The sequence below is a fragment of the Taudactylus pleione genome, unplaced genomic scaffold (assembly GCF_031769625.1).
Source record: "Taudactylus pleione unplaced genomic scaffold, aTauple2 ptg000066l, whole genome shotgun sequence".
Classification (NCBI taxonomy): domain Eukaryota; kingdom Metazoa; phylum Chordata; class Amphibia; order Anura; family Myobatrachidae; genus Taudactylus; species Taudactylus pleione.
This window is the reverse complement of record NW_028284468.1, coordinates 234,356-253,296: the sequence shown is the minus strand read 5'-3', so window position 1 is coordinate 253,296 and position 18,941 is coordinate 234,356. Positions and strand designations below refer to the sequence as shown.

The window sequence follows — 18,941 nt, the reverse complement described above, 5'->3', positions numbered from 1 at the left end:
ACTCAGGCCCTCAGTCTCTAGGTTCTCCACCTGCAGAACGCTCACTTTTTCCTAAACTCTAACTAAGCTGAACTTTCATCCTGTCAGCCCCTGCCCCTTTCCCAACCATATTACTTTCCATTCCCAACTCTGCTGTCATTTACCTTGCTAGGCCACACACCTGCCTCTTCACCTTTTGAGGTAATTAATGAACAAAATAAGGACAACAAACCAAATATATTAAAAAAATATATTTATTTATTTTGAGTTTTTTCACAGGCAAAATATAACTTTTTTACTCTGCATTATAAAATAGGGAATTCTGAACCAAGATTGGCCCAGAATTGTTATACAACTTGTCCTGTAAGAGGAACAAGATGGTGGAATCCTCATGACTCACAAAGAATCATCCTTCAGCACTCAGGAGAGGAAAAACCCCTGTGGAGGAAACCTCTGGGGACCCATGGCTGAAGGACTGCCTGTCCCACTGGGCATTAAGAGGCTATGCAGAGTTTGCCCAGGCCACCCATGCAACGCCCTTCCCCCCATATACAGAAAATTTTGACTTTCCATATTGTGGGGCAACATTAATAAGTAATAAGGGGCCAAAATATTTTAAAGGGACCCCCTTAATTATTTGTAGTCAGGTTGGGGGAGATATCCCATGTCTAGACCACATTATTTGTTGTGCCCAATTTGTCTGTAGGCCAGTATGAGGGAGATATGGCCTATGGAAAACTTTGATTTTCCATAGTACTAGGGAATATTGGGCCTGATTCAGACCCACTCGCGAGCGGCTGTCCGCTCGCAAGTGGGTCGATGTTCTGCACTGAGCATGCGCACGACGGAGGGAGCTCCGTCGTGCGCATGCACCAGACGTGATGAGTGAAGGACTTTCCTTCGCTCGTTGTGTCTGATCAAAGGGGGCGTGCTGTCGATGTTGATTGACAGCACGCCCCCTTTGGTGGGCGTGCCGGGGGCGTGCCTCCCTGACGGGGGCATTCCTAAGGGAACGCCTACCGTCAGAAGCCGGCCCACTGACATCACTAGTGAAGTCAGTGGGAGTGATTTTGGCTCTGATAGAGCCAAAATCACTCCGGGCCTTGCGGTTGAAAACCTCAACCGCAGGCTCCGGCACGCAGTTTCGATGGTCGCGATGGTCAAGACCATCGCGGCCATCAAACTGCACACTCGTATAGGCTGTGGGTGGTGACCCACAGCTATACGAGCGTCCAGGAGGACGCTCCATAGTTATGGAGGACGGCCCTCATTCAGAGCGTGCGCTCTGCTCAGAATAAGGGCCCTTGTCTGGTGATCACAGGGGAGAGAGAGAGAGGCATAACTTAGTGAAATCACTGTGCAAACTAGTGCAGTAGAGACAATATATAAGCTTATCTTGTTAGTTTTGCGATCCTCAGGTATTTGAAGGGTCCAATAGGACAATAAACTAGATATAGAATAGGAGATAAAAAAAAGATAATAATCAAAACATTGTGCATATTTATAGGACTTCTTGTCCCCCCGCACGAAATTACGTATAGCAGGATAAAATAGATCAACAATCCCTATAGACATATTTAAACCAAACCATATTTGCATAAAAGAAACATTTTATTAAAACAAAATCAAGGATAAGAAAACAGGTCCCCTGATAGGTATTGCAAGTACAAACTGTTAAAATAAAATCAGCATATCTGTCCAAGAGCTCTATTTATGAACATTATTTTTACTAAAATAAAGTGAAAAAGGGTGTTTTCACACCCTTTTCACATTATTTTAGTTTCACCTAAAGTTACTACAGGGCAATTGGAGTAGAATTCGTAAAATTCTACTCCAACCCCTAAGTACCACTTATTTTTAGTAAGCAGATCGCATTTCCCATAACTGTAATGGGATCCGACCAGAGTTACTAAAAATAAATTGTAAAAAAATACAGGAGGTGGCATTATCCAGGGTCTCCCCCGGTTACCGGACTCCTGCCCTGCTCTAACGGGGAGAGCAGAGCCCAGAGCCGGCCCCGGTAATCAGCTGTGTGGTCTAAACAGACCACACACTGATACAGTGTAAAAAAAAAGTTACAAAAAGTTACAAACTTACCTGACTCCAGGGACCGGTGGTCGGGGCTCCGGTGATGTCTCCCCTCCGGCCAGCTGGTCTCCCATAGTGCACTGCGGCCCGGTCATCAGGTGATCGGGTCCCAGTACAGTATGGGATATCACCTGACCGGAGGACATGGAAGACAGCACCGGAGCCCGGATCATGCAGGTAAGTGTAATTAAGGGATAGTGGGAGTCGCTTGGGTCGCGGGGGGGATCCGCGATCGTGGAGGCGGTGCTTAACTACAGGGGCGGGGCTTAGCACCGGGGGGTAGCAGCGGCGGTCAGTCGGCACATGCACGGGGCACTTGTCACGGTATGTTTTTGCGAAAATACCGTGACTAATGTGCAGATGGTATTCGCAGGGACGGAGCTTTCTCGCAAGCTCTGTCCCTGCAAGGGATTTGTAGTAAATTCCTGTGATATTGCCTGAATTCGCAATGCGAATGCAGTCGGTAATATCACACTACAATCTGCATTACTAATGCGGATTGTAGTAAATAGAGCCCCAAGTGAGGAGCCAGGGCAATAGCAGCTCCTTGAAACTGGAGTTGCTGAAAATGGTGTTGGCAGTAACGGAAACGTTTGCTAAATACCCAACTGCCGCCGACTTCGAGGTTATCACAGATAACAACACTCTGGCTCACTTAAGGCGCACATCCACTACACTATTAAAATGAACGATTGAACGATAATGACATTGTTATTGTTCAGTTGTTCATTAATAGTGCAGTAATTATGCCGACAACGACCAGCGAAGTGCGCTCCCTCTGGTCGTTGTCGGCATCTGTCGTCGCCTGAACATGCAGGCCAACCCGACGAGATCGTCAGGTTGTGCATGTTCAGGGATGAAGGAGGGTTCCCACACTGAACGATATATCACATTATCCACTGAACAGTATGATGAATGATTGAACGATTACGATGTTGTAATTGTACAGTCGTTGTACACTTGTGCAGTGGATATGCACCTTTAGACAAGCTGGGACTGCTATAGCAGTGTTGGGTCACCTGACTGGCAAAATTTTACATGTTAGTAGGGGAATCTGTAAATGGGTATCCGTAGGCCTTGGTGATGACGGATCACATGACCCAGTTCACCGCGGTGGTCCCTACCATGAATCAGACTGAGGAGGTGGCTAAGGTTAAGAACATTTTATCCTGAGGTACGGCTGCCCAGAACAAATTCACTTAGACCAGGAAGTGTGCTTTCACCGTATAATGTTTGAGAGACTTTGCCAGACCTATGTCATAAAAAATTCTCAGACTATCGCCCCAAGGAAATGGGGATTATGAGGATTCCAATCGGACTCTATTACAGACGGTGAGAACGATGAGGACTCTAAAAACCAGGAAGAAAAGATGTTGGATGGACTTTGTCCCGGAGTTGGTGTGGGTGTATAACATCCACACTACTGTTTTTCATCCTACTTTCTGCTGTTTGGCCAACCCAGCAGAGAATTGCAAGACTAGAGCTGTCCTTACCACAGGAGGATGATCAAGTGGACATGAAGCGGTTGGATCCAGGAGCAAAGACAGCATCTGAAAAAGGCAGAGGAAGTGGCACAAAGGAACAAAGGGGTTCATCCCCATTCTGGGTGGACATTGGGAGATCTCTTTTAAGTGGCTAGAGTACTGGTCCAGGAAAAACAGCTGGGAAACAAGTTAAATTAGATATTGGAGGTACTGCCTTATATTGGCCAGCAGTAGGTAGCTCCAGGTATCCCCATTTACGAGGTGTGTGCTGAAGATTGTAAGCACACCCTATCCCCATGGAACCAATCATGGAGAGTTTGACCAGACCCCCGAAGCCTGTCATGCATGACTGGTGGGCACCCTCAGCAATCCGCCACCAGAGGAGAGGGCAGCTGAAGTGGAACCATGGAACCACCAGTGTCCACTTCTCCCCTAACCGCTCAGCGTAGACGGTCAGCACAGTCCATGAGTGGAGTGCTAGCACTGCATTTCTCAGATATAAATTTCGAATGGACGAACATTTCGATCTTTGTAGGCACTACAAAGGAAAAAGGAAGGAGAATGTGGAGAGACGGAATCCAGAAGGATTCACTCCTCACACAGGCACTCTCCTGAGTCCCTGCCATATGCCCCCGCCAGTCCCCCACATCACACATCGATCCCACATCGTGTAGAGCGTCATCAATGGACGGATAAGTGGGCCAGTCCAGGCACACCACGTCATCAATTCCAGGAGACCATCTGCCACAAACGGAATAGTGTTCAAATGAAGCTGAAAGCTGAAGAGTATGTGGAAGAGAAGTTGCTGCGTATGTCCTGGAAGATGCCGGGTCAACAGGTGAATGCACCAGAGAAGTTCCTTGGAAAGATCCAGCCATGTGGCAAGTCACCACTGCCCCGCTCCAGGGAAGGCCTGAGCATGGTGTCCTTGTAAGGATAGAAAGAGGGTCTTGTACAAGCAGGCAAGGTCAGCTGACCAGGTAGGCCCTCAGAGAGACTACCTCCTTTTTTTGTGTTGTTGTATTAATGTGTGCCCCCCTTTGCAGATCCCAGGAACAGGATTTTCAGCTTTCACCATTTTTGTCCGACTTGAGTTCCAGGACCATCAATTAGAGTTCCCTCGGCACCTTGAAGTGGTGGGAAGTGTCAGGCTTGCACCCCCCACAGCCACCTCTCACTGTAGTAAAGGTGGTTAATGTATGGTGATCAGTGTGATCACTAGACATTAGCTTTTACTAATGTAAATATACATTACTGTTTGAATGAGGGGTCACCACATCTGTCTACTTTTTATGGTGGGGGAGATAGAGGGACTTACAGTCCCTCCCCTCACTATTTTCATTCAATCTTTTTTTTACAGTAGTGAAACCGATGTGCATGCACATGCTGCTGGCTCTTCCGAACCCAGCAGTGGCGGGGGGTGTTTTACCTGGCACTGTAGCGGCGCAGGGCTCTTCCTACTCACTCTGGAATATGACCGGATGAGCCTCACTTGTTCTACATAGCGAAGGGGTTAAACAGAGCCCAAAGTATGGAGATATAGAGCTTGATTTAGAGTTGTACACTAATGTTCCAGCTACTACGTATGCGTTGAGACATCTCCCCCCCCCCCAAAAAAAAAAAACTGTTGCAATACGCCCGCGTTCCTTGTTAATACTCTAGGAAGAAATCAGCATAGCGTACAACTCTGAATCAGTCCCATAGTTCTTACATTTGGTAACCATAGTATAAGATAAAAACAAAAGTAATGGCTAAAGCACAATATAATTCTGTGACAACTCTGCACATGACTCAAAATGGAACACTCCACAATTGGCCCGATTCTGATGTGGCCGGTATTGCACAGATACAGGGAAGCAGCTGTGCAATACCGTATAATTAAATGCAAATGCAGCAGAAGGCACTTGTAGAAAATAGACGAGTGCTGCACCCGAAGACCAGTCAGATGGTCACAGCCCTCAGTCAGTCTGTGTAAGCCAAAGCTTACTCAGAATGTCCATGGCAACTGGTCCAACGACGCAGCACCTGGGCTCGGCACGTCAACAAAAGGTTCTGTAGAACAGTCCTGGTCTCCACCCCCCAAACGCAGCAGTATGTCAATCATGCTGAGGCTTAGGGCAGACTGCGAGCGATCACGCATGACCTGTTCTGGACATGCGCAGCTGGGTCCTGCATATGAGCAGATCTTAAAACATCGGATTTGTACGTAAACCATCGGGTTTGCATAATGATACAATTCCAAATCAGGCCCAATATCTGTATACTGGGATTTAGGAGACGGAGCCTAACAGATTTAATTAGGAACACATCCAAACACCCTGGGACAGGTTCTCCAGTCAGAGTACCCAGTTCCCAGTAACGGTACTGTCCCAGTAAGAGTGAGATTTTGTATTTATCCGATACTATCCTGTCCTCAAGGTCATACTGTATATTATAGTAGTCACGCTCCAAGCCTGCAAACGTGTCGTGCTCAGCTCCCCTTGGGGCATATTTTAGACCCGATAATTATAATTTCTTATTGCAACTATTAACATCAATAAGAAATTATGTTTTGCACGGATGTATTACAGAGCACATCCAGGGACAGGTCTCCTAAAGCACCCATTCCCTGCAAATGTCTAAAGTAAAGTGATCGATGATGTGATCACTTTACTTTCTGCTACAGGACCCCCCATCACGCTACTGCGCATGCACGGTCATCAGACCAAGCGGCCATTATTGTGTCCTGGTAAATTGTGCTATGTGTAGACTACAGGCTACAATGCCTAACGCCATCTAAAGATGGCGTTAGTTACGGGGGGGGCTGCTACTGCGATCAGAAAAGGGGGAACCACCGCAGAACCCCTGTCATACTTTCTGATGATGCTCACATTTTCTGTGGATTTTCCGCAAATTTGTTTAATAAATATGCCCCTTTTTCTTATCACTAACCTTATGCCAGTATCTCGGACAGTGAGCTGTGCCTCGTCAGTGTCCTGGATGTGTATGAGAGAGGCAGCTACAGCAAAGCTCAGATACAGGGAGTTACCATTATGACATCACAGCATGACCTCACAAACCCCACCAGGCAGGTCAAGAATGGTTATTTCTGGTTTGAGGTTTGTCTTCTGCTTGACTGACATAAGGCAAATGTGCGGGAAATTTCACTCCCTATTAAAAACTATTACTTTCACATGACAACTACATATCTCTTTGTATTCAACTTCATTTTCTCTTTATATAGATGAGACCAGCATATCTCCTTTGCTCCAGGTATGCTATGCAGTGTGGATTGAAATAAACAGTCCTCTATCTATAACAGTCATCATGGATATCCCAATATGTGCTACTTTCCAGCAACTGATGTATAGGTGTGCCTGGAACAGACCTTATTGAGCTCCACTGCAGGAGTGTTGGAATCCTCCCAGGTGACAGGTATACTGTGCGTGCGGCTGCAGCCAGCTTTACTTTTTTTTTTGGCAGCTGTGTACCAGAGACTATTCTGCTGCAAATTCCCTTGGAAGCTGTGTGCTAAGGACCCATGAGAAGGAAGAGCTAACTAGCTGCTAAAAATGGAAAAGTAAAGCCGGCTGTAGCCTCACGGTCGTATCAGATGTGACCACATCAGAGACACCTGCAGTGGCTGTTGGAAACTAATCTTCCAGCAGCGGCCGGGCTCAGCCCACCCGGCTGGCCCCTCGGTTGCTGCCTCCTGCTGCCGGCCATAAAGTTTTTTTTTAAACTGTATAAAACCATTTTTTCCAAAACTGTCCCCAAAATTGTTGATTTTTTTTTTTTTAAATGATCAAATTATATAAATAAGACCCTTATTCTATATACAGTCAGGTGCATAAATATTGGGACATTGACAGAATTTTCATATTTTGGCCTCTATTCACCACAACAATGGCTTTGAAATGAAACAAACAAGATGTGCTTTAACTGCAGACTTTCAGATTTAATTTGAAGGTAATTACATCCAAATCAGGTGAACGGTATAGGAATTACAACGGTTTCTATATGTGCCTCCCACTTATTAAGGGGACAAAAGTAATGGGACTATCAACTCAAAAGCTATTTCATGGACAGGTGTGGGCTATTCCCTCGTTATTTGAATCAGGCCCTGTGTCCACACTGAACGATATATCGTTCTGTGTAGGCACCCTCCCTCATCCCTGAACACGGTCAATCTTTCATTATCGGCAGATTGACCGGCATGTTCAAGCGATGATTGATGTCGGAAACGACCAGTGGGAGCGCGCATCGCTGGTCATTTCCGATATTTTAGTGCCCGATTCATGCCCAATTAATGAGCGATTGAACGATAATGATATCATTGTCAATCAATCGCTCACTAATATCGCCTAGTGGATGTGCCCCTTTAGGGGTAAATTTTCTAAAGTGAGAGTTTTTAGAAGTGGAGATGTTGCCCATAGCAACCAATCAGATTCTAGCTATTGTCTTCTAGAAGGTGCTAGATAAATGTTAAGTAGAATCTGATTGGTTGCTATGGGCGACATTTCTACTTCCAACAACTCTCACATTAGTAAATATACCCCTTAGAAACAACTCACCTCTTGAAATGTGAATGTGACCAACTCAAACAGAAACTCCATACACAGAGAGGATGAGGAGGGAGAGAAATGTGTCATGAGGCAATAACCTGGTTGGAATATGCAGATCACAGATTGGAATGACTGTCAGCACTCCAGAAGAAGCAGAGCTTGCTTGAAGCTCACATACAGTCATTCAGAAAAATCAAATACAAGTATAAAGCCAGGTCCTTAATATGAGTCTCTGAAGCTACACAGAGGAGGGCAGAAGAGAGAGAGCAAAGCTTTATCTAGGCTGGTTTAGGTGCACAAGTGATTTACTCCATTCCAAGTGTGGACAATGGGGACTCCCAAGGGGATGGTTGTTACATCAGCATCATGCTGGGGCTTTGGCCTTAGGTAGAGAGCTTGTGTTTGGATGTAGACAGAAGAAAAAATACTAGAAAGTCAAGAGGGAGATGGAATGTATTGTATTGAGAGGTCTATCTACAAGGCAAAGGGGTTAACTCACTGGTATGTGCAACTGTGTAGACGGATAGAAAAGTAATACACAAAAATGGTCTACAGACATTTTCTCAAAGCATTCAATTAAATGACAGGTTTTCATTTTTTTTGTACATTGTGCATGTTACATAAGACTCCATCTTAGATGAGTACCAACAGCCACTAACCTCTCCATTGGCCCACTTGAATTCCCCAAAGCCTAGTTTCATATTCATAGTAACATTTCCTTTGTAGCTTGAGCCATCGGACCACTGCTGAATTTCCAGATCTTCTTCCACATTCCAATGTAATGCTGGTTCCTCCCGGTTCTGCTGTGTATCAGAACCCACCAGGGCTTCTTCTCCACTTAGATCTTCTGAACCATTCTTCCCCTCTGGGTCCACCTCATCTCCCTCTTGGTTTGGCTCATCAAAATATTGTGTCAATGGCTCCACAGTTTCTTGAAGTTTAACCAGCTTCTGTTGTGCCACTTCTGTTTCTGGATTCTCATGTTCTACTCCTGGATATGACCCATTTTGTGATACTGGCCTATGAATGTCTGACATTTCTTCTATTCTTCAATAACCTGAGGTTGAGAGAAAACGAGGGACGTAAAATCAAAATGCCACATTGTGAAGAAACTATATTACAGGTAAAGAAGTACTCATGAGATAGCTCAGTGCATAAAATGGCTTCCTCCATGTAAGTGACATGTACACCTTCCCTTAGTATCTACTACATCTCACAGGCTTGCACTCTAGTTGTAAGTGCCTTGTTAGATATTGGCAACTGAAGATGCCATGTTGACAAAAATATTGCATTAAACCATCTACGGTAATTTAAAAAGCAAGTGAATCCGCTATTTAACATGAATATATATATCAAAGGCTGAGCATGAGTGTGCGGAACATCATACATGAAATAACTACAGTGTTTATACTTAATTACATATTCCCATCATGCTCTAGTTTCCCCATGGGAGGATGGTGTTTGGGTAAATCAACAGAGGAACAGACTGTTTTGCAGATATGCAGTTATATTAAAACGGTAAAAATTTATTTATATTCATCAGTTTAACTTATATCAAATTCCATCAGGACACTACCCTAATGCATACCTGCAACTGTCCCAATTTTAGGGCTTATAAGTAATTGTTTTGCCCAGACTTTACCTGTAAATGTAAGGGGGTAAGCCTAAGATGAGTAGCCATCCGATGTCTGTAGACAATTATGCATAGTTGCCTATTCCGCTTATAACAAACAAAATTGGGCTTGCTATCTTCTTCAGTTGCGTTTTGTTTTTTTTGCCCAAGTGCGAGTTGCATATTTTGGGCCTTTGGTTTTTTTTTTTGTGCGCAGGGTGCAAGCGGCTGACTCTCGCTAGACGGAGGATGTGGAGCCACAAGGACACTTACATCACACAGGAATGCAGAAAGTGGGCTCATGGGTGTCCCTTTAGCCAGAGTCGAGAAAGTGTGTGCGTGTTGCGTATATAAATATATATATATATATATATATATATATATATATATAGAGACCAGTTTTGAATCGCACACACTTCTTTACTGAAGGACAGGGTGAGAGGTCAATCGTAATAATATAAAATCCACCTTGAAGCAGCTAATACAAGCATACAGCAGGAGACCAGCACACCACCATTAGTATGAAAAAAAATATAAAGCACATTTATTTCCACATTCAGAAGCCATAAATTTAGTCAGCATCAAAATCAGGCAATATGTATTTCATACTAATGGTGGTATATATATATATATAGGCAGTGGACGGGGTACAGTTAGAGGGAGCAAGCAAGAGGGATATGAGGGAAATGAGGCAGGTACATGGGCAATATTTTGAGCAGGGACAGAGGTTGCGGTAACACGTTGTCCCTGCGATGTCACAGAAGGGATTGTTTTTGGGATTCCGAAAAACATTCCCTTCTGTTTGTTCCTCTGCTCATGCTCAGTCATGCGCTCGGGAACAGTCTCCGTCCCTGCTTGCGGTGACCGCCGACGGGGTAAGTACAGCTCCAGCCTCCCAAAATTGATTGACATGTGTATACAGGCTTTATACTAGCCTGTATACATGTATATTTATGTGCTTTTATATTTAACATTTATATATAAATGTTAAATATAATCGCACATAAATATACATGTATACAGGCTAGTATAAAGCCTGTATACACATGTCAATCAATTTCGGCAGGTTTAAAAGGCTCTAGGCGGACTTACCTGCTGCTGATCACCGGGAAGCAGGGACGGAGACTGGGCGGGCTTACGCCATGCTGCAGGGACTTATGGAAAATTTCCCTCTGTCCCTGCAGTAGTGTTCACTCTAGCTCCGGCGGCAGGCAGGGCGCGCCCCCGAAAAGGTGGCGTGACCATTGAAAAGGGGCGTGTCTATAAGACACGTCACCCTTTTCGTCACTCTTGGGGGGTAGCCCGGCACTTACGGACACATCGGGCAGTCGCCAAGCGCTACTGACAGGGAGAATAGATGCCGGGCGCATGCGCCCGGTGGCTATTCACCAGCGATGACCAGGTCACCGCACATTTCCTCACCTGCGGGACACTGCGACCCGCGGGTGAAGATGGCACCCGCAGGCTGTGAGGGCAGGGCGCTTTTTGCCCTCCTGAAGGAGGGCAGGGTACTTTTTGCCCTCCAGAAGGAGGGCAGGGCGCCACGCCCCGCGAAAACAGCCTAGCGGGAACTACTGCTACTGCAGTTTTCGGGATATTTAAGTATTTTCTTCATGTAACGCCATTCTGAAATGGCATTATTTAAAGTAAATATTTATCGAGTGATTTAACACTTTTTGCTTTGATGAATAGCAAAAAGTGTTAAAGCACTGCAGAGATCAATGGCTGATCCCTACAGTGCGGAACTCTGCGAGATGGGAAGTAATGGAGAAGATAATTGCGTTATCTTCTCTATTATCCCATTGCTGAATAGGGGGTTTACATAAAAAATACGGAAATCTTTGTTTCCGTATTTTTTATGTAAAAAAAATCAATGCTGAATAGACCGCTGAGTCTGTTAAAGAGAGGGGATAATGGAATTAGGCAGGTGAAAGGAATGAGGGTGGTAAAGAGGAGGTGTGAGAGGAGTGGAGGGGAGAAGTATGGATATGGGACAGGTAAATTGAGGATGATGAGTTAAAATATTTAGGTTAGTGAGAAGGGGGAGAGTAAAGTAAGTTATGCAGGTAGAAAGTGAAGGACAAAGAGTCCCCCAAATTGGTCTTTTTTGTCACTTTTTAGGATTGGGTTGGGTTTATTTTGGGCTTGCTTTCACTTATCGGATGCTTCTTGTTTTTCATTTCAGAGTTGGCAACCCTGCGCGTAATACTGCAGTGAAATATCAGATAAACACAGAAGACTGCAGGTCACCAATAGCTGATCTCTGAAAAGCTTTGCAGATTTACTGTTCTTCTAAACATTCAAAGAATGTCGAGTATTGGACATAGAAATTACTGACATGGTGCTTTTTAAATTGTTAAATCATTATTAATTTAACAATATCTGTGCATACCGCTGCTTATCAGCATAGTAACGATCTCTAGAGACAGCACTCTATCAGGAACTACAAGAGGAGAAGCTACATATAGAAGCATAGGATGTGAGAGAGCAGAGAGATACTGGATGAACAGACAGTGATAATGACATATATAATACATAGTACATATCAATCATATGCAATAATAAAATAGATAACGTAATACTGGTACATTAGTACATTGTAATCACTATGGTGCATGATCGATATATAACTGTATTATAAATCAGCACGTTTATAACATGCAGTGAGATTCGGAAACATTTTATTACATACCTAGGAATGCATTAGGGAATGACAATTTACTGTGCTACCAATCAGCTACATTACACCAGACAATGCCGGAGATCTGACACCACTGATCCATCTGATGGCACAGCAGGTTAGTTACCCCATTAGCTATGGGTTAGTGACCAGACTCTTTCTAGGGATTTTGCCGGCTTTTCACCATCTTTGGAGTCAGTTGTAGCAGCGGTTGCCATGGATACCGGTGACATCATGACAGCGACAGGAACAATCGTGCATGCGGCGGCCATCTTTGATCAGGGCTAATAAAAGCTAGTTTTGTAGAGACGTGTAGAAGACGTATATGACCTGGTTCAAAGCGTTAAGCGTTCTTTTTAGTGGCCATTATACTAAATTAAGCTAGTTGGGGTACATGTTCGGCCAGAAGACTAGTTTGGTATCTATTCACAATTTTAATAGCTTATGTTTCTTACTACTGTGACACCTTGATGACGGTTCTACAATATGACTATTGAATGGGGATGTAATAAAAGGATGATCACAAAAAGGGATGATCAGGATGATTGCCAGCAGTTCCCATACACAGCTCTAGATGTCACTATACTTTTTACTTCATCTGAGAATTAAACAGCGGCAAACACAAAGCTTTTAAATAATATATTCGTTAAACGGTTACAACATTTCTATAGCATATCTGCACTGGTTTTATCAAAAAGGCTGTATAATTAAATAAGGAAACCAGTATCATAATACTGTATCAATTCAATATTGAGTCCAGGAATTGTTTTGTATATGTTTTCAGTGTGAATATGGCGATATCTTTTTTATTTACGTGGGATCATCACGTTAGAAGTGCATATATGTATACCTGGGAATGTTTTCTCTGTGTTTTCATTTGGAATATGGCGATATATTTTTTATTTATGTGGGATGATCATGTTATAAGTGTATATATGTATACCTGGGTGTCACAAGCCGCCGCTGTCTGACAGTGCGCTGGGCAGTTCTCTCAGGCTCATTGCTAAGAGACCGGGACACTGGGCTGTCACTCCGTAAAGGTCCTCCTACCTGGCTGCTCCGTCATCTCCATCCTGTCCTGATTGGATTCCTCTCCTTTTTACCTCTGCTGAGTCTCTGCTCGGATGCCGGCTATAGCGTTTCTTACGTGGCTTCCGGTTCCATGTGTGGTATCATCCTTTTGGTGTGTTCCAATCTCTACTGTCTAGCGTGTATCCTGCCAGTCACTACCGTACTGGGGCATCTAAGGAAACTAATATCTATTCCTCATTACAGTCTCAGCCTCACTGCAGTGTTCAGGTGGACTTATTAGTTTTCCTACGTACTGCTGTCTCAGTGGCACCGCTGCGCCTGAGTGGACCCTTTGTTACCAACTTTACTATTGTCTCTGCCGCACCGCTGCGTCTGAATAGACTCTGTTACCAACTTTACTACTCTCTCCATTGCACCGTTACGTCTGATAAGGTTCATATCAGCCCTCAAGGCTGCAACTTGGCCACAAGGCCACATCCCTGCCAAGTAGTCCTCAGCCCTCAAGGCTGCAACTTGGCCACAAGGCCACATCCCTGCCAAGTACATATCAGGCCTCAAGGCTGCAACTTGGCCACAAGGCCACATCCCTGCCAAGTACATATCAGCCCCAAGGCTGCAACTTGGCCATAAGGTCATATCCCTGCCAAGTGCTACTCAGCCCTCATGGCTGCAACTTGGCCACACAGCCACATCCCTGCCAAGGACTCCTTAGCCCTCAAGGCTGCAACTTGGCCACATCCCTGCCAAGTACATATCAGCCCTCAAGGTTGCAACTTGATCCACAACTCCAGTCAAGTATACATGAGCTCTCAAGTCTGCAACTTGACCATCAGCCCACATTCCAGTCAAATATACTACAGTCCTCCAAGTTTCTGAACTTCTGAATAAATGAGGAGGAATTGTACAAGTCCGTCTGCACAGATGTGAAATGTATCCGTAGTGGAGACAATCTTGTCACTCAATTATTTCTCCAGAGATGTCACTGGGAAATCCAGAATACTTTATAAAGAACCCTCTCCCCAAATAGACACCTGAGAGATGGCCAAATGGCCAAACATTAGTTAATAAAAGAGGTTTTATCCAAAAGGTTTTTATTGAAACACTAATATAAATAATAAAATCTACTTACAGTGGTTACATACCTGGGACTGTTTTCTTTATATTTTCTGTAGGAAGATGGCTATATCTTTTTTTATTTACGTGGGATGATCACATTTTAAGCGCATTTATGTATACCGGGGAATGTTTTCTATGTGTTTCCAGTAGGAAGATGGCTATATCTTTTTTATTTACGTGGGATGATCACATTTTAAGTCCATATATGTATACCTGGGAATGTTTTCTCTATGTTTCCAGTGGGAAGATGGCTGTATCTTTTTTATTTGAACATCGGAACAGATCACTCCACTGCACATGCTGATACACAAGCTGCCAGCAGTTTGTTAGTGGTATTTAGCATAATAGGGAAACTGAACGTCATCAAAAGATGGCAAACAGTTTCACTTTCAAACTCTGAAAATAGTGTACAGTATTTTCGGAGTTTGATTAATCCCACAATATTAACAAATTTCGGGATAGTTTTGTAACGAGATATGAGAGATCTCCTTTGTTGCAGGTTTCATGAATAGGGATTTTACATTAAAAGGAGAATTATGAAAAAAAACCTTTTTAGTGATGATGCAAGGGCAAACGCAGGATTTTTACAGGGTGGTTCACACACACACACATATATATATATATATATACACACACACACTGTACTGTGTGTGTATATATATATATATATATATACACACACACACACACATACATATGTCACACATACCTTACACACACACGCACACCTACTATGTCACACACACACTTACCTTGCAGCCGCTGCGGGTTGTAGACTTGTGATGAAGATGGGATTTACATGCCGACATTCTCGCTGCCACTTCCGGGAGGGAGCAGCCAGATCAGCATAGCAGGAGGACATGGCCGGCAAAAGGGGCACGGCTGGACATCTTTACGACATTTGTGGGTGGAGTGGGGGGCATGGCCACGCAATCGGGACCTGGCATGCTGGCACCATGTCATTAGGCCCCTCCCCCTAGTGAAAAAATTAAGCGATTCGCAGATCAATCAGGAGGGGGCAGAGCCAAATGATGTGATTTTAATGGAATCATGTCATATTGGCTCCGCCTCCTCCTGAGACCCACAAATCGCAGCATTTTGCAGCGAGGGGATGGGTAATCAGAAACCCACCTGCGTGTGCTAGTGTGATGAATTTGGCCCCATGTGTGAATTGTTTCACAGAAGAACACTTTAGGGGCAAATTCAATTGTTTGCACCCACGGGTGACGGGTGCCCTACAGGATTCAATTGTTTCTCCATTCGGGCTTGTACAGCCACGGTAGCACACATTTTTACTCGCAGCCTCCCGGACAGGCAAGCAGAAATGTGCGATAAACCGATATTATGGGCTTAAAAATGGAAATTTGGATGGCCTAAGCAGGAACTTAAGTGAGTTTAGCCAATTTACGTGGCTAAACCTTGTCTATTTGAGTGCGACATGCATGGGCACCCAAAAATAATTGAATATCGCGCCCCTATTTCCCATCACTTCAGACAGGAGATAGGGTGCAATAAAACAATTGAATTCCCCCCTAGGTCTATATATGGGATGTAGTTGGCATCCCAGTGGTCGGGATGCCAGCGCTCAAAATACCGGCACTGAAATCCCGACAGCATTGTTTCAAAAGAGAACACTGTAAATAGATACTGTTATAGTATCTGTTTCACTTGGTGTAGAAACAATACTGTATTAAATTTTGTATCGAAATGGGATAGATCAGGGTGGCAAGGTATTGCTACTTAATACTATAGTACATCAATGGGCCCATTTATCATTCAATATATGCACTGTATTCCCTGGGATAGTCGCAAGTATTAAGTATTCCCCTAATGTATTATGGAGAGATCGCAGCAGATATCTCTGATATCTGCTGCTGTCCCTCCATTTCCACCAACACCACAACGCCCATGGGGTGTGCGATGCTACAAGATTTACCAACTTCCAGAAGATGGCGTTAGCCTGTTGCAACCTACGGGCTACACTTTGCATTATTAGCTGGGAGAGGTCAGTGGGACTGCGCATGTGAAGTAGCCCCGGCAGTACTGGTGATGATACATTCCAGCGCTATGATCACATCTTGTAATGCGATCATGGGTGGTACAGTAATATCATGCCCAGATCGTATTCAGGGGCGCCGAGAGGGGGGGGAGCGGGTACAGATTACCCGGGCTCGGGCTTTCTGAGGGGCCCGGCGGGGGCCCGGGTCCGGCGCCGCCCCCTCCCCTCGCAGCAGCCCAGCACACAGCGTTTGCTGAGCTGCAGTTGGAGACTGCTCGTGGTTGCTGAGCAGCAGCCACAGCAGTCTCCTATGCCTGTGCGGGGGAGCGATCACACTGATCGCGCCCCCCCTGGCTTTGCGCAGGGCTGAGGGGGCTCAGAGCGCCCCCCTTCCCAGCGCGCAGCGCCGCTTCGCGGGGAGGGAATGGGCTCAGCTGTGCAGCACAGGACCAACGCTGGAAGCCTAGCGCCGGTCCTGTGTAAATGTGTAGCGCTGACCGCACTCACTGCTTGCCCTACCCTAGTTACGCCACTGGTCCCTAAAGTAATTATTTTTAAATTCTGCAAAAAAGCACCTGCCGCTAATAGCCCATTCTAGAAAACACCTGCCGCATATGTACAAAATACCCCTGAACTATTTAGCTATTTTTAAACCCTGTTCCCCTTTTTTTATGCTTTTCACCCCAAAATTTTAAATAATTTTTTTGAGGTCTCCTGTTTTGTTTGTTTTTTACTTTTTTTTGCACATTTCGTTTTAAGGGGGCATTCCCAAGGGTGCAGGCTATTTTTTTAAGCCTGCACCCCTAAACCCCAATTCTGCACTTTTTTTCACCTGCTAAAGGCAAAATAAAAATTATCCCTGTTTTTTTACATTCACTTTTTGCACCATCTATGAAAGAAAACAGGAATTTTCGGGAAATGTACCTGGGACCCCCCTAAAGATGTCCAGACATGGGGGATCACTATGGGTACCCCCATTTTTGCCTACTGAAGGAAGTCGGGTTTGTAATAGCCGCTGCAGTTACATATACTAACACCTTAGTCTCACTGGTGTGCTTCACTGGGGTGGCTGGCCTTCGACGGCTTTTTTGGCGTTCTGCACCCTGTACTCTGACCAAGTGATAGGGACCTCTGGTATCAGAGACGCCGTGACGTGTCCTGGAGGCTTAGCCATATTTTTGCAAATATATGCAACTGAGATCTCTGAAATATCTACCACCATGTAGTTTTTGAAATCTTATTGCTGATTTCATTCTGAGTGCTGGGGGATTGATTACTTTTTTTGTTTCTTGTATAGAATAACCCCTCCCTTACATGCACCTGAGTGATATTACTGAAGTGATTGAGCAGCTCCCAACATGTATTTCTATATCTGGATATTCCACAGTCACTTCATGTGGAATTATGCTGACCATGTCACACTCCTCCCCCCTTAGCTTCAACCACCCTGGTGAAGCTAAAACACTTTCAGGCGAGCTATCTGCCTTGCCCACATCTATTTGTGCCATTTGTCCGGGTACACAGCTCTCTACCATTTTCCACAATTTGCCATCCTCACCCTCTTCCTCCTTCTCTAGCTTCACCATAGGGTTGCTTGGAAGATCGGGCCCAACAAACTTCCTGGAAAGGGCATCAGCATTGAGGTGCTGTTTCCCCGGACGACGCTGCACCTCAAACTTAAATGGCTGCAAAGACAAAAACCAGCGGGTTACACGAGCATTCACTTCTTTGTTCATGTGCATCCACTGTAAAGGGGCATGATCTGTAACCAACACTCCCGCCCCAACAAATAATATTTTAAACAAGTCTACTGCCCACTTGATTGCCAAGCACTCTTGCTCCACAGTGGAGTACTTGCGCTCCCTGGGCAGCAATTTCCAGCTAAGGTTTGAGGATGAGTGCATTAAATCCTGCCATGCAGCTTCTGCTGCTCTAGACCATACTATCTTGTCTGGGGACTGTTTTTTAAGACACTCTGTCATTGGTGCTGCCCTCGTGGCAAACTCACTAATGAATCTGCAGTAGTAACCCACTACGCCAAGGAATGTTCTGAACTGGGATTTACATTTGGGTTTAGGCCATGTGAGGACCGCCTCCGCCATTCCAATGGCACAATTCTCAGGATTTGCAGTAAACCCATGTGCCCGTAAAGATTGCAGCACTGCTTCTACCCTTGGTAGGTGTGACTCCCAGCAGGGCTAACGATGACTATGTCATCTAGATATGCAGCTGCATTTTCCTTGTGAGGCCGCAGCAACCTGTTCATAGACCTCTGGAAGGTTGCCGGAGCCCCATGCAAACCAAACGGCAGCATTTTATACTGAAACAAACCTTCTGGGGTAGAGAAGGCTGCTTTGGTCTTATCAGTCTCAGTTAAAGGAATCTGCCAATACCCTTTTGTCAAATC

At 44.8% G+C, this 18,941-nt stretch overlaps 1 protein-coding gene across 1 annotated transcript in view; it reads right to left on the bottom strand.

The window, feature by feature from the left end:
• The window catches only part of ANKMY1 (ankyrin repeat and MYND domain containing 1), a 99,035-nt gene that overhangs the window by 75,509 nt on the left and 4,585 nt on the right, over positions 1-18,941 (bottom strand). Inside the window, exon 2 of the mRNA XM_088466415.1 lies at positions 8,755-9,152. Within this exon, the coding sequence (XP_088322541.1) occupies positions 8,755-9,132 (378 nt within the window). The 5' untranslated portion in view covers positions 9,133-9,152. The remainder of the gene's footprint in view (positions 1-8,754; positions 9,153-18,941) is intronic.